Source organism: Pseudonaja textilis, chromosome 2 (assembly GCF_049901715.1).
Source record: "Pseudonaja textilis isolate UNSWEBS1 chromosome 2, rPseTex1.2, whole genome shotgun sequence".
NCBI classification, from domain to species: Eukaryota; Metazoa; Chordata; class Lepidosauria; order Squamata; family Elapidae; genus Pseudonaja; species Pseudonaja textilis.
The window spans coordinates 143,367,550-143,382,105 of record NC_141991.1 but is presented as its reverse complement, the minus strand read 5'-3'; the positions used below and the strand labels follow the sequence as shown (position 1 = coordinate 143,382,105).

Here is a 14,556-nt window from a genome sequence, read left to right as displayed (position 1 = left end):
GAAACTGAACAAGGAGAGATTCAACCTGGAAATAAGGAGAAATTTTCTGACAGTGAGAACAATCAACCAATGCCTTCAGCTTGCCTTCAGAAGTCATGAGAGCTGCATCAATGGAAGCTTTCAAGAAGAGACTGGACTGCCATTTGTCAGAAATGGTGTAGGGTCTTCTGCTTGGATAGGGGGTTGGACTAGATGACCTACAAGGTCCCTTCCAACTCTGTTAATCTGTTAATAAAGTACGGTAGGAACAGATCATAGTATAAACTCACATTGTGTTTAGTAAACCATTCTTGATTGTACAAATGTGCATATTGTTGAATGAACTCCAGTTAAATAAACTTGAGTATAGAACTATGCTATCAGAACTGGAGGTACAAAAATGGAGGCTCCTACTATATAACTGTAAAAAAGCAAATGAAAGTTGACATTGCTACTGGCATCTAGTAACCCTCCAAACTTTTGCAGCCCAGGTCCAGTAGCATTAATATTTGTTCTTCCCTGGTATTTTATTTTTACAAACGTTGTAGGCCCTGGTGAACTTCTCCCCAGTCTGGTAGACTTCTATTGCAATCATTCCTAACCAGAAAAAGGCTCAGCTCACAGGGGTTAGGATTTGGGAGAACCAAAATCTGTACATTTGGACAGGTTGGGCTCAAGAAAAATGAGCATAAATGTCTCAGTCCTTTCTAAATAGAGTGTTCTCTTTAGCGCCTGGTTTTCACAGGAGCTTCTCAAACCTCAATGTCTTTTTAATTACTTCACATTTGTAAATCTCTACTATATGGGGCACCGTTTCTAGTCATACTACATGGAGAAGATGGTAGAGGGAGTTTTGACCTACTTCATTTGCCATTTGATTTCCTGTCTAGATCTAAGATCTCATTTGCAATAGGCCTTTCACATTAATTCATCCCCATTTATGAAATTGCAATTGATTTGATTCCAGTAATTGTGGGTGTATCAGGAAGAATAGCATTGCTCCACAGTGATCCTCCCCTTGCTTTTAATCTCTCTATGGTAGAGTCCACTGTATTGAACATGCCATTTAATGCACAGCTGCATCAGACATTAGGCTACATCACATACAAAGGCAGCTATTCCCTGCATCTGGCAATCCTCCCCCAAAGGCCTTATAAATCCAGGCAGGCTGGATTAATAGCAAACCAACAGAATGGAGAAGTATTACTAGCGTTTCCTTCTACTGTTCTGCGCATCTCCTTCACTCTGCCACAAAGTTCAGACAGAGGTAATGCCTAGCATAGCCAAATAACCTTCAATTCTTTGTTCTGTTTTTGCAAATGTTCTCCTAGGTTCCACCTCCTGAAACCAGACAAACATTAGAAGTTTTTAAATACAAATGTGGTTGCCTATCTGGATGGGACTTAATCATAGATTTGGAACAAAGTTAATACATATGCAACCTGACTCCTCTAAAACATTTGGAACTACAATCCCCCAGTATTGTGAGCTGTAATCTCAGTACATCTAGACAAAGCAATTGAGGAAGGCTGTTTTAGAAGATTTTTCCCCCTCCCTCACTAACTATAATACAACAAATGATAGATAGATAAATAGAGAGATACATGGATGTGTATAATGACAACTCTACCAACCACACTTTTCCTGTCTTTCCTGTGCCACTGCTACCTGCTTTCAAAAATACCCTGGTAAGCTTAAAATGGATCCTGACCAAAAAGCAGTGTTAATTCTCCCCTGCCTGCTGCAGACCAATCATAAATCCATCCACCACTGTGACTACACCTGTAGGATTGAAGCATTTCTAAAGCACTTCCTGAATGCAATGCTGGATATGAAATAATGTATGTGCCAAAACTAAAAGACTGCAACCATTTTCTCAGATCAAAAGGATTTCTTCAATATTTCGAATCCCACCAGGCTCAAGGTTGACTCAACCTTCCATCCTTCCGAAGTGGGTAAAATGAGGACCCAAATTGTTGGGGGCACAAGGCTGACTCTGTAAGCCGCTCAGAGAGAGGGCTGTAAAGCACCGTGAAGTGGTCTATAAGTCTAAATGCTATTGCTATGTTGCTTTGGAAGAACAAGAAGTCAATATAGAGAAGTATAGCAATGATTTTACATGTGAGATCACTTTTGAATATAGCCTAGTTAGTCTAAAATAGGAGAACAGTCACATATCTGATGCAGAGAGATCCAGTGTACTGTATATCACCATATATGCTGAAAGGAATGCCAGCAAGTTGCCAAAATATCTGACAACATGCAAATGGAAATAGAAATATGCCCGCTATACTTATTTGCATGATCAGGTATTATTTTCTCTGGCCACCCAATCCCACTACCAGTCTTCTGACATGCCTATTATCAAAGACTGCCTGCAGGATTCGTTTTGCCTGGAATAGCTTCTCTTGAAATGATTTCAAAGCCATGGGGGAGGGAATAGAGTTTGGCAATGCTCTAGGAGGGAATAAGCACACGTGTTCTATACAATATGTTGTCAGAGGTTCAAAATAGACTTAATACAGGTGTTGTGAGAAAAACAACCTCTATTTTTTTCTTCATGCACTATTTGCAGGCCGGTGCACTAAAAACAGAAGGCATTTCCCCCATTTCAATAGAACTTTCCAGAATGAATCCTTCCTAAATCATCTCCATTCTTTTCCAAGGATATATATATTCTCAGGTAAGTGTCTGTAGGCCTATTCTGTATTATCTCTGCCATACTAGATCTGAAAGGGAGTATCAGCTGAGTAGATAAGCATAGGATGCCTTTGTTAATGTCAGGCGAGAGACACTTTGGACAGGGAATGAAATGCTATAAAGCAGCTTTCCTGAGCCTGAGCAACTCAGATTTAACAGATTTTAACAGACAGATAATCAGAGTTGGAAGGGACCTTGTAGGTCATCTAGTCCAACTCCCTGCCCAAGCGGGAGACCCTACACCATTTCTGACAAATGGCAGTCCAGTCTCTTCTTGAAAGTCTCAAGCGATGAAGCTCCCACAACTTCTGAGGGCAAGCTGTTCCATGGGTTGATTGTTTTCACTGCCAGAAAGTTTCTCCTTGTTTCCAGGTTAAATCTCTCCTTGTTCAGTTTCCATCCATTATTCCTTGTCTGGCCTTTGGGTGCTTTAGAAAATAGCTTGATCTCCTCCTCTCTGTGGCAGCCCCTCAAATATTGGAACACTGCTATCATGTCTACCCTGGTCCTTCTCTTCACTAGACTAGCCAAGCCCAGTTCCTGTAACTGTTCTTCATATGTTTCAGTCTCCAGTCCCCTAATCCTCCTGGTTGCTCTTCTCTGTACTTTTTCTAGAGCCTCAACATCTTTTTTATAGTGGGGTGACCAAAACTGGATGCAGTACTCTAGGTGTGGTCTTACTAAGGCTCCAGAGGTTCTAGGCTGCTGCCTCTACAGTTTGAACCTCATCAACACAGCCCATTATGGGGCTTTGTGTCCAAAAAGATCCAGGGGTGACAAGGCCAGGAAAAGCAGCTGAAGAATGACCAAATCTTACCAATGTTCCAAGCCAAGTTGAGAAATTAGAGAAATTTAACCAGGATTGACATTGACATTGACAATAAGGACAGAAAACAAGAAGTATGGGTCAGGTCGCCTCTGGACTTCCCTGTGATACTGTGGACTTGCGGCTTGTCATATGCATGAATACAAGTAGTCCTCAACTTACAACCACAATGGAGCCCCAATTTTTTTGTTGCTAAGTGAAATATTTGTTAAGTGAATTTTGCCCCATTTGATAGCCTTTTGTGCCACAGTTGTTATGTGCAGTGGTTAAGTTAGTAAACCAGTTGTTAAGTGAATCTGGCTTCTCCATGGACTATGCTTTGTAAGAAAGTCACAAGAGGTGATCTCGTGGTCAGGCATACTGGGGAAATTCCCAGAAAAGTGGGCAACTCTGCCCAGAAGCCCAAGGCCATCTAGCCATTCAAAGCAATGAGATTGGAAGTCTTTAGCAGAGCCAGGGATAAAGGATTACAAGAAGTTGTATCTCTGTACTTTAGACAAGAATTAGAAGAGGGGGCAAGCAAAGCCTGAAAGCTGTGCTCAGGACAACATGCTAGGGAACGTTGTGGGAGATGGCAAGGCCTACAAGGCAGCCTTTTGATCATCCCTTAGTCAGGATCACCTACCAAGGAGACACAGCAGGCGAGGAAAGCAAAGCCACAATATACCTTCCTTAGGACTGTGCAACCTCCCAGGCATTGACACCCTCCATCTTGGCCTGCTGAGAAACAACCACCTCTGCATCCTAACATATCTTCCCCGGCAGGAATCCGTGAGAAATGCCAGCGGTTCTGCTCCCTGTGGTTCAATCCTCCTAAAGCACTGGCTTCTTTGAGGAAGAGCCTCCCCTTTCCCAGCAAGCAGTCAAGGGCCGGGGGGGAGGGGGGGAGAGCAGCACGTCAAGGAGAAGTATTGAGTCAGAGCTGGGAGGGCATGATGGTGCCATGGCTCAGCTGCTCCCTTTTCTCATTTCAACTGTCCTCTGCTTCAAGCAGGTCATGTCCCTTCAAAAGGTCATGTCCCTTTGTATCAATAGCATTTATACTTATATACCGCTTTACAGTGCTTTACAGCCCTCTCCAAGCAGTTTACAGACCCAACAATCTGGGTCCTCATTTTACCCACTTCAGAAGGAGGGAAGGCTGAGTCAACCTTGAGCCTGGTGAGATTTGAACTGCCAGATTGCAGGCAGCCAGCAGGCAGCAGAAGTAGCTTGCAGAACTGCACTCTAACCACTGTGCCACTGTGGCTCATTTGTAGCTCCATTCTGCAGCCCCGTTATCATCAGTCTGTCTTCTGGAATCTAACCAAGAGCCGACTGCAAGCTTTTGGTGGTTTCCTCTTGCCAGAAACCTGAGGATGCATCTGGGAACATCTGGATCTGTCTGGCACATGCCAGTCTCAGCGGCTTAAGAACCTCATGTAAGAAAAGACCACATCATGAAAGTGCATTCTATTACTTTACCAAGGACTTTTTAATAAAGTATTTGTGTAGTCACCCTTTCCCAGTTTAATACACTGTTTTAATTAATATAGTATCTTATTAGAATTGATTGAGAACGTTAGAATATTAGATATACTCAGTCTAAAGCTCCATCTGGACCAATATCTTTGTCTCTCAATAGCAACCAAGACTATTATTTGGGAAGCCTCCAAAGCAGGATTTAAAGGCAATAAGTTACCTTCGGGAGAGGGGTTGTGTGTCTGTAAATATATTGTGAACCTAGCAGCAGAAAATTCTGACACAGAGGTTCCATTTCATTATCATATCTCGTTGCTGTTGATGGAACTGTCTTTGGTCTCATCCTTAAATGAAAATCTATCCCAGTACAATCCCATCATTCTACTTTTGAGAGGGTGAATTCTGTGGGTTAAGAAAAATTGGGGTTATGTCATTTGATTCCAGAAGGGTGCTGTGAAGCAGATGAAGGCACAAACATAGCATATGTCTGCAACTCTTCAAAGCAGCTGTGTCTTTTCCTAGGATTTCATGGCTGTGCTCCAAATAACCTTTTTCAAATTATTTCCAAAGCATTTGCCAAGCCATAAAAAATATGACAAAATCAATTAACTATCAGACTTTGGAGTCACTATGGAGAGAGAAGAAAAGAGAAAACTCACTAAAACTGAATTCAGTTTCTGGTTATTACATAGACATGTCCATTTAGTTTTTCTGGCAATAGTACAGAAGTGGTTTACCATTGCTTTTTCCAAGACTTTTTAAAAAAATACTTTTCAATCTAATTTACAGACCTGGGTCTCCCTTTCAAGTATAAACCAGGTCCAGCACGACTTAACTTTTTTTTTTTATCATTCATACATATCTAGGTGTTGCAACTTGCTATTTATTTACAAATTCATATAGCCTACTGTAACTATCTGAACTGTAGTAGCACTTTCTGGGATTCACACATACACACATGCTAGAAAAATAATATATTGTAAATCATAGGATAATCTGCCCTACGTATATGTTTGTGTTTTTCCATGTCCCATCTCCCGAATCTCATAGGACTGTGATGGGAAACCTAATGGCATGCATGCCACAGGTGGCACGCAGAGCTATTTGTGCTGGCATGCGAGCTGTGGGCAAACTTACCTCACTGCGCATGCACACACTTCACAGCTAAATTTCGGCCAGTTTGAGGCCTTTTCAGCATCTCAGGGGCTTGAGGCAGGCTTCTGCAGGCTTTTCAGGTCGAAAACTAGGCCCATTTCATCACTTCCTATCTTTTCAGAAATATTGGAAGTGACGAAACGGGCCTAGTTTTTGGCCTGAAAAGCCTGCAGAAGCCTCAAAGGCTGCAGAAGCCTCAAGCCGGCCGAAAATCAGCTGTGAGGCACAGTGCAGGTAAGGGGGTGGGTGGGTGGGGATTGTGCATGCATGCATAAGGGACATGGGGGGGCACACATTGCCTTCTGGGTGCTGACACATGAGCGCAAGCATGCAAGCGCACGCACAATTTTTGGCACAGGAGCCCAAAAAGGTTAGCCACCGCTGTCATAGGAAGATGTCTCCACTGGTGTCTGGAGGGGGTGGGGGTATAATATCTTAAAGAACTTTCCTTCAGTCACCCAGGACTTGGTATCTCTCTGCTCAGATTGTCTGGATGGCAATTGCCATGCCAAGCACATGGTGCGCTTGGATGACAAAGCTTTGGATCTTGATCTAACTATAAAAACAGAAGGTGCAGGGGTGGAAGTAAAGAAAAAATAGGGGGAGGGGTCTATATCATAGTGAGATTAAAGAGGAGGAGGAGGACTATGTACAGCAGCATACATTGCCCCTCAGATGCATACATATCTCAAAGCATAATCATTGAAATCAAATGTATTGCAGTTTTATAGATGGGTATATGTTAACATGGAAGGAGTACTGTAAAGAATTGGATCTAGATAGAAAACCAAATATTAAGGGCAGTTGGTTAAATCTCCTGCCTTGTCCTCTCCATCTGTTATGGCCAGGAATGATGTTTCACCTTTAAGAGACTTGTTAAAAAGATGTTGAGGTTTGAGTAGCTCCAGTTAAATCAATATTTTATTGCTCAACTTTATATTCAATTGATATACAACTATAACAATTGTGCAAATTCTTCTTGAACCCAGCATAGTGCCATCCAAATGTAGCTCAAATCTCAGTTTTCAAGATCTTTCTGACTAAAAATGATTGCAGTGGAAGTCCACCATATCTTGAGGAGAACCAGATTGGGAAAAAGTCCACCATGATTTACAATATTATTGAATGCAAAGTACCAAGGTAGGACCTACGCATCCATCAAAAAGGAAAACAAATGTTAAGCCTGTTGCATCTGAATTGGAAAAATCTAAATCACCATTCCATGGTGCCAGCAGCAATTTCAATGTTTTTTTTTTAAATTGTATTTCTATTAGCATTTTTAAAATACAATAAAAAATATAAAGAATCAAAGGAAAGATAAGAAAGAAGAAAAGAAAATATAGAGTTAAGATTTGCACCCTTCTTACTATTGTGTGGTTATCAAGATACCTTTCCCTCTCCTCTTTTGTTTTAAACTGTTATTTATCTTTTATCTGGTGGGAAGTCTTAGCTCCAATAGTCCTGGGCTATGCCTAGGTTTGTTTGGTTTACTGAATAGGCTATAACTGAATAGCATCACATAATGAGGAATACCATAAACTAAGGTTTATAAAACACATTGTGGGTTCAGGCAATGATCTGTTCATATAATACATTATAGCCTATACTTTATATTGTGATATGTGGACCCATACATTAGTAAAATGAGTATATTGCTATGGGTTGCATATACATTTTTAAAAAATCAGGGAAACAAGTATCCAGATAACCACTACATAGAACCAAACATAGAGGTTGTATATCTCCTTGATACTCACTATTGATCAATTCGCCTTAACAATAATATACTAACCATAAGACTGAGCTCTCAGAACTGCAACCTAGAAATGTTTCATTTCTCAATATTATATCAAAGCACTGAAAAACAGGTGGGTAAAGGTTCTCAGGAGTGAGAAATTGTTGAGACAGGTGGGGGGGCTCATGCAGTATTCCTAATAGGCAATATTTAAAAAAAAACAATGAATACTTCCTCACAAAAAAGTATGAGGCCTAGAAGAAGACCAGGCTATATTTATCTTCTCTGATATTTAGCACAGAAATGTTCAATCATGCCAGACCTCTATATTCTGCAGTGCTGACGCTCAAGATTAGCCTTTTTTCTTCAGAGAACGCTGAGCTCTGATTTTTCTTTGTCTCCTGACTATTACACAGGCAAAGGAAGATGCACAAAAGCCCAACACTCAAACAGGACAAGTGAAATCAATATGATACATTGCCTAGTGCCGGTCTGGATCACTGCAGATTTAAATTCCCATTAAGCAATGACGTCCAGTTGGCGACCAGTCATTCTCTCGAGCTAATTTACGTCACAAGGTTGTTGTGAGGATCAAAGAGAAGAAGCAGCTTGAGTTCCATGGAGGATACATCGAAATAAGCGAATGCACTGTCCTAAAAAAAGCATAAACTGAAACAAAAAATTGATGCAATCATGGTCACATCACTTCTTCCAGAGTTTCCAGTTTTTTTCCAAAATTATTATTTCTTATTTCTCTGGAGGTCATCTATATACAGATGACGGATGCTTTGGTGGTGTGCTTGGGGCGCTATGCCCTTTCTATGGAAACCAACATTAAAGTGGATGCACTGCAGCCATATTGCATCCAATGGAACCAGAATCCTAGAGACCAGGGTTCCAATCAGCCCTCGGCCATGAAGCTCACTGGCTGATCAAGCAGGATGTTCAGAAGGATAAAATGTCGTATTATGTCCCTCAGATAAAGGAAAATATAGTAAGTAAAAGAATTTAACAAATAAAAAGAAGATAATTCCCCCAAACAGTCCTTAGAGGACTGATCATGCTTAGTGACATTCCGGAACTAATAGTCTAGAGAATAAAGATAAATAGCTGTCCAATACCCTAATAGCTGGTTTAAATCTCCAAAAATCAATGCTATAATAGTAATTAGCAACATTTGGGGGCTTACAGACCTCTCCCGCCTCCTGGAGTTTATCTATTACTCTTTAATGGGGTGGGGGGAGGAGATTCTTCACTTCCTTTTGGTGAAACATAGTAAGATGGTGTAAAATTGATGCTGGTGGCATGGCAGCTAGATGGGAGCATTCCAGATGGGATGGAAAATACAGACTAACTTTTTATTACAAATCCCCATTAGAACAACAACAACAATAATAAAAACAATAATAATAATAATTGCCAGCAGTGTGATTGGCCAACAGACTTGCTGGTAGTCTTTTTTTTTTCTCCAAAGAGCAGTGCCCTCTTGCTATTAGGAGACCAGGCTCCAGTAATGACTATGCAAAAACCCATGTGGAAAACAAGCTGGAAAGCTTTCGTGGGAGGCAGGATTTCAGCAGATGACCCTTCCTTCCGTATGAGGGCATTTCTAGGTCAAGGAGGTGGCTGAAATTCTCCTTCTTGAGAGTTGAGGGGCTTTGCAAGCCTTGGTTCCCCTGAAAGTTCATCAAACCTGGAAGATGGTTTCTCCCTTGCAATCCCTATGACTATATTTGGAGGCTATTAATTATTCCTTATCAACACCACCCAAACAGCCTTTAGATTTGTGGTAGTCATTTGTCCAGTTTAAAGGCATTGGACAAATATTGCTTGACTATCATATTGTCCTCATGTTTAGCCTTGAATTTCCCTATGAAGTAGATATGCAAGTACTAAATTCACCCGAAAGGATATCTCAGTTCCCAAACCCTCAAATAATTTATCTTTAGAATAGAGGGATACATATTTTACCTTTAAAATACTATGATCCTCTTAGGTTTGCTAAGAATATAAAAATAGAGGCAGACAGATTTTTCCAATTTATGCTTCTATTGAAAAAGCCATCTTCAATTCAAGTAAGCACAAGTAAGCAAGAACCCCACTGTTTTGACTTCAAATTTCTCTCCTCCTTGATAACCCACTTCTTATACATATATGAAAACCAGTCCATGATTCTATTTCTCAGTCTTGCTAAACACTAAGTCTTCTAGTTAGAGAGAGAAATTATGGATTCCTAACAGTCAATGTTTAATCCTGCCTCTTAATATACTTCACAGCAACTTTACTTTGAGATTTGCTCATAATATTCTCATCAAGCAGCCTCTGATTCTGCATATTCTTGTTTTGGGCAACATTCCTCTTTTTCTTTAAGACCTTGAAGGACTGCTGAAATTTGTCTGGCAATCTAGTCAGCTTCTGCACACATGAAATATGGACCAGCTCCATCCATAACAAATTACTTACTTCAGAGCTCTTGAAATCTGAACAATCCATAAACATTATGAACAGGCAACATGTCCACCAGCAGCAACAGAGCACCTGCTGCCATTGGAGGCTACCATGAAAATGGAAGGCAGGGCAATCTAGAGGGAATAGGCCAGAGTGAGCCCTTCAGGTTGAGGAAAGGTGTTTTTCCTCCATAAATTCTCCTTGTTCATGTCTCAAATCATCCAAAGGCATTAAAGGAAATCTTGGTTGGTCTTTCAGTGTGGATCATGAATTCTGCACCCATGTTCTCCAAATGGAGAGTAGATAGAATTGTCTATCTGCTTGCTAACCATGGTCAGTATCACAAATTTCTCAAAAAATGTAAAAGAGTTTTTTAAGAATTAGAATTAGAATTCTTTTATTGGTCAAGTGTGATTGGACACACAAGGAATTTGTCTTGGTGCAAAGGCTCTCAGTATACATAAAAGAAAAGATACATTCGTCAAGAGTCAAGAATCATAAGGTACAACACTTAATAATAGTCATAGGGTACAATAAGCAATCAAGTCATACCAGGAAACAGTCAATATAAATCGTAAGGATGCAAGCGATAAAGTTACAGTCATACAGTCACAAGTGGGAGGGGAGGGGTGATAAGGAGTGATGAGAAGATTAATAGTAACAGTAGTGCAGACTTTGTAAATAGTTGGACAAAAAACAAAACTCTTCCTTGGTGGGGTGGTTACCTGGCCTTGCCAGCCTATAGAAATTTATCATTCAGCAACAATGAAATAGGGTATTGATCCATTCCTTCTCAATGCTGATTCACCCACAATCCATACTTCAGTCACATAAACTGGCCACCATACATCATCAGGAAGCCATGAGATTTCAGTCTCCCTGCTGGGTCTTGGGAATTGTCTGATAGGGACTGAGTTTTCAATTGATCACTTAATCTACTCTTGTTGATTCTCAGTATATGAAAAAAGACCATAGGATTATATAAATTAGTATTGCTGTGTTATATTAACCCTTGATTTTTGCCTTTACTGTATATATTTAACTCTTTAAAGTGCCTTTGTGTGTACTTAATTAACAATCCATTCTTATATTGATATCCCTTTTGGAGAAGTCATGCTTCTTCATTTCCTGGACTAAAAAGGCTGCACCAAATACCAGAAATCAAGGAAGCAGAAACTCAAGAATAATTCCGTAGGATGACTCACTAAGGAGAGATTTAATTCATCTTCTAATTGATTAAACTATATGTCATAGATCACATCCATTCTAAATTTATATCCAGACTGGACGTACACTGTGTGAAAGATCTTGAATCAAAAACAGACTGATATCTCATTTCCTTATTAGTAGACCATAACTCTACTGCTAACAGGCCACAGATAGATGTAAATTTTTGGGATGTGAAGGTCTATGTGAAGGTCTATGAACTAGTGAATGTGCAAGCCAGAATGGGTCCATAGCTAAATAACTTGCAAGGCTGAAAAAAAGGATGGAAGGAAAGAGAAAATGTGGGCTCCAGAAGAATTACCAGGAGATCTGAAACCTGATGATGGAAAACCAATTTAAGGCATGATAGGATAAGAGAAAGAGACTAGAATGACTGTTCGATATATATCAGACAAGGATATGTGTTTGTTATTAGGGGATCTGAGAGTCTCTGAATATGTTTCAGTTAAAATTAGACCACACTGTGTAATCATTTGAATAATTCTGATCACAGGCTAGGCAAATTGCCATCCTCCTTAAACATCTTTGAAGGAAAAAAAAACGAAGTGGCTCCACCAATAAGCTGCAGGAAAATGTCAGATGCGCTTCCTTAATCTTTCATGAAGTGGTGGTGAGGAGATTGCCCAGATCAAATCCCTGAATCTTCTAGTTAATTATTAAAGCCACCCTAACTCTTAAAGTGGAACTGAAAGGAAAGAGGGACAGACAATTCAATGTGCAATCCAGCCCCAAACTGGGTAGATCTAAAATATGATATAAAAATTGGTATTTTGGGAAGCCCTCTGAATTCCCAAACTGCTATTTTGCACCCTTGAAAACGGCACTTCCTTTTTCACATCTTGTAAATACTGCATTGCAAAAATTTTCACAGGAAGTGTTTTGTCCTTTTCTTGTCACTCTGCATTTCCTGATTGGGACTAACTGAACAGCAGTGGTCCTTGGATAGGACTAGACTCTAGTGCAACACCCAAGTCTATCTCCAGTAAATCTCACCCTAACATCCTCTCGTCTTGTTCTTTGTATTTCTCTCGTGCCCAAAGGTTACAGATACTTGGTCTTTGCTCAGACACGGAACAGATAGAAAACCAGTTTTGCCAATATATAGCTTCAGCAGAAGAATACCTCGATGGAGGACATTACAGGCAGCGGTGAAAATTAAGGAGCAACTAAAGAACTGAGAGTAAGTCCACAAAGATAATGGGCTGAAGTAAAAGTGAAAAAAGAGGCAAAAATGTCAATGGATGTGAGCAGGATATAAGACTACATCATCCCATCCACTACAGCCTTTCTCACTAACAACTGATTGTTTCTTCCAGCACCACTGAGCCATTATTTGGCCGAGACAATAGTAATGGGGAAATGTTGCATATTGCTTCCACATCGCTGGGTTATCCTAGAAGCAAATTTAAGTAACTAGTGAGAAAACAGGCCCCAGTCAAAAAGAGCCTGTGAGATCCTATAACTGGATCAGGGGTGAAACAAAGGAGGCTCTTTCCCCATTCCCCCCTCCTTACACTATCTCCACCTTTCTTTATGTGAAGAAGTTCAATATGAAGTAATTTGGAAATCCCAATTTGCCCCTTCCCCTATCTAATAACTCACAGTTCATTTGAATCTGAATGGGTAAAACTACAAGGGAGGGAGGGAGGGAGGGAGGGAAGGAAGGAAGGAAGGAAGGAAGGAAGGAAGAAGGAAGGAAGGAAGGCTAAGCATGGATGGATGGATGTCCTTCTCCCTTTCTCGGGTCCTTACCAGTCCGTCCCTGGCTCGTCGACTACCAGTAGTACTTTGCTGCGTCCCGACGATGTTGCAGAACCAGACACCCCGCCGACTTGCTCGCTGAAGGTGGCTGCTGCGGCCGCGGTCGTCTGCTTCACGGCGTTGGACAGCGACGAGAAAAAACCCCCGGCTCCGCCGCCGCCGCCGCCGCCGCCGGCTCCTGGGCTGGGGGCCGCCGGTGGCCTTTCAGCTGGGGAAATGCTGCCCGGCGATGGAGAGGTGGCGCTGGGCGGCGGCGGCGGTGGCTGAGGGCGCTGAAGGTCGGTCATGTAGCCGTTGGGCAGGTTGGCCATGAAGTTGCTGTCAGAGAGTCGCCTGCGGAGGTAATTCATCTCGACGGGCGGTTTGAAGTCTCAAGGGTTAGGGTTGTCCCACAGATGGGGAGGGTCGCTATATTGGGGTACCTCTGGAGGGAAAGATGAGGGGGCTCTTCCTTGGGATGATCACTGGAGGCGATTCCAAGGACCTCCACCAGAAGCCCTCTTCGAGAAAAGGCTTGCCAAGTTGCCCTAGAAAGAGGAACCACCCAAAAGGCGATCCAGTCAGCCAGCCTTGGGAAGAGGGTCTCTCGGGGGTGGCGGGTGGGGAGAGAGGAGGAGGAGGCTTCGAAGTTTCTAGTACTGATTTCCCGAGAGCAGCTTGTTGGGCGGATAGAAAGGCTATCGCTTGCCTACCGGGGATCTGCTTCCAAAGGAGAAGGAAGACATTCGCTCGGAAGGAGATGGAATTCGCAGAAGGGACTCTTTCTAACTAGCTTCCTTTAAACGCGCTGTTTTTCTTCCCTCCTGCTTGTCTCCTGCGGGGAAAGGGATTCCTTCTGCCCCTGCGCTTTGGAGAGAAGGAGTGGGGGGTATTTATAGGAGGGTGGGGAAACCCAGCCTGAGACGGCTCCTCGCAAGTCCTGGAGTCTTCTGCAATCCTCAGCAACCAGCTCTATCTAGTTAATTGGGTCCGCCTCTGGACCCTCTTGGCAGCAATGGGAGCAACCTCTCTCCTGCAAAACTAACGTAGGGATACACCATTAACCAGTAAGATCAGGGGGAAAGTCAACATTTATCCCCCCCCCCATCCCCAGCAGGTGAGAATGGTATAGCCTGGTACCCGACAACACAGATGCAGAATACAAGGAGAGAAGGTGATGCTTATGATGCTACGTTCCCCCTCTGGAGATGGTGCTTGTCATGCCAATACCCATAATGCTGATGCTGTCGTCCTGGTTGCCAATGTCCATGGTATCATGAGACAA

The 14,556-nt window shown here is 42.0% G+C and overlaps 1 protein-coding gene across 1 annotated transcript in view; it reads right to left on the bottom strand.

Annotated features, from left to right (window-relative positions):
- SYN1 (synapsin I) overlaps positions 1-14,328 on the bottom strand; it is a 102,408-nt gene extending 88,080 nt beyond the window's left edge. The window contains exon 1 of the mRNA XM_026711633.2: positions 13,284-14,328. Within this exon, the coding sequence (XP_026567418.1) occupies positions 13,284-13,642 (359 nt within the window). The 5' untranslated portion in view covers positions 13,643-14,328. The remainder of the gene's footprint in view (positions 1-13,283) is intronic.
- Between the last annotated feature and the right edge of the window lie 228 nt (positions 14,329-14,556).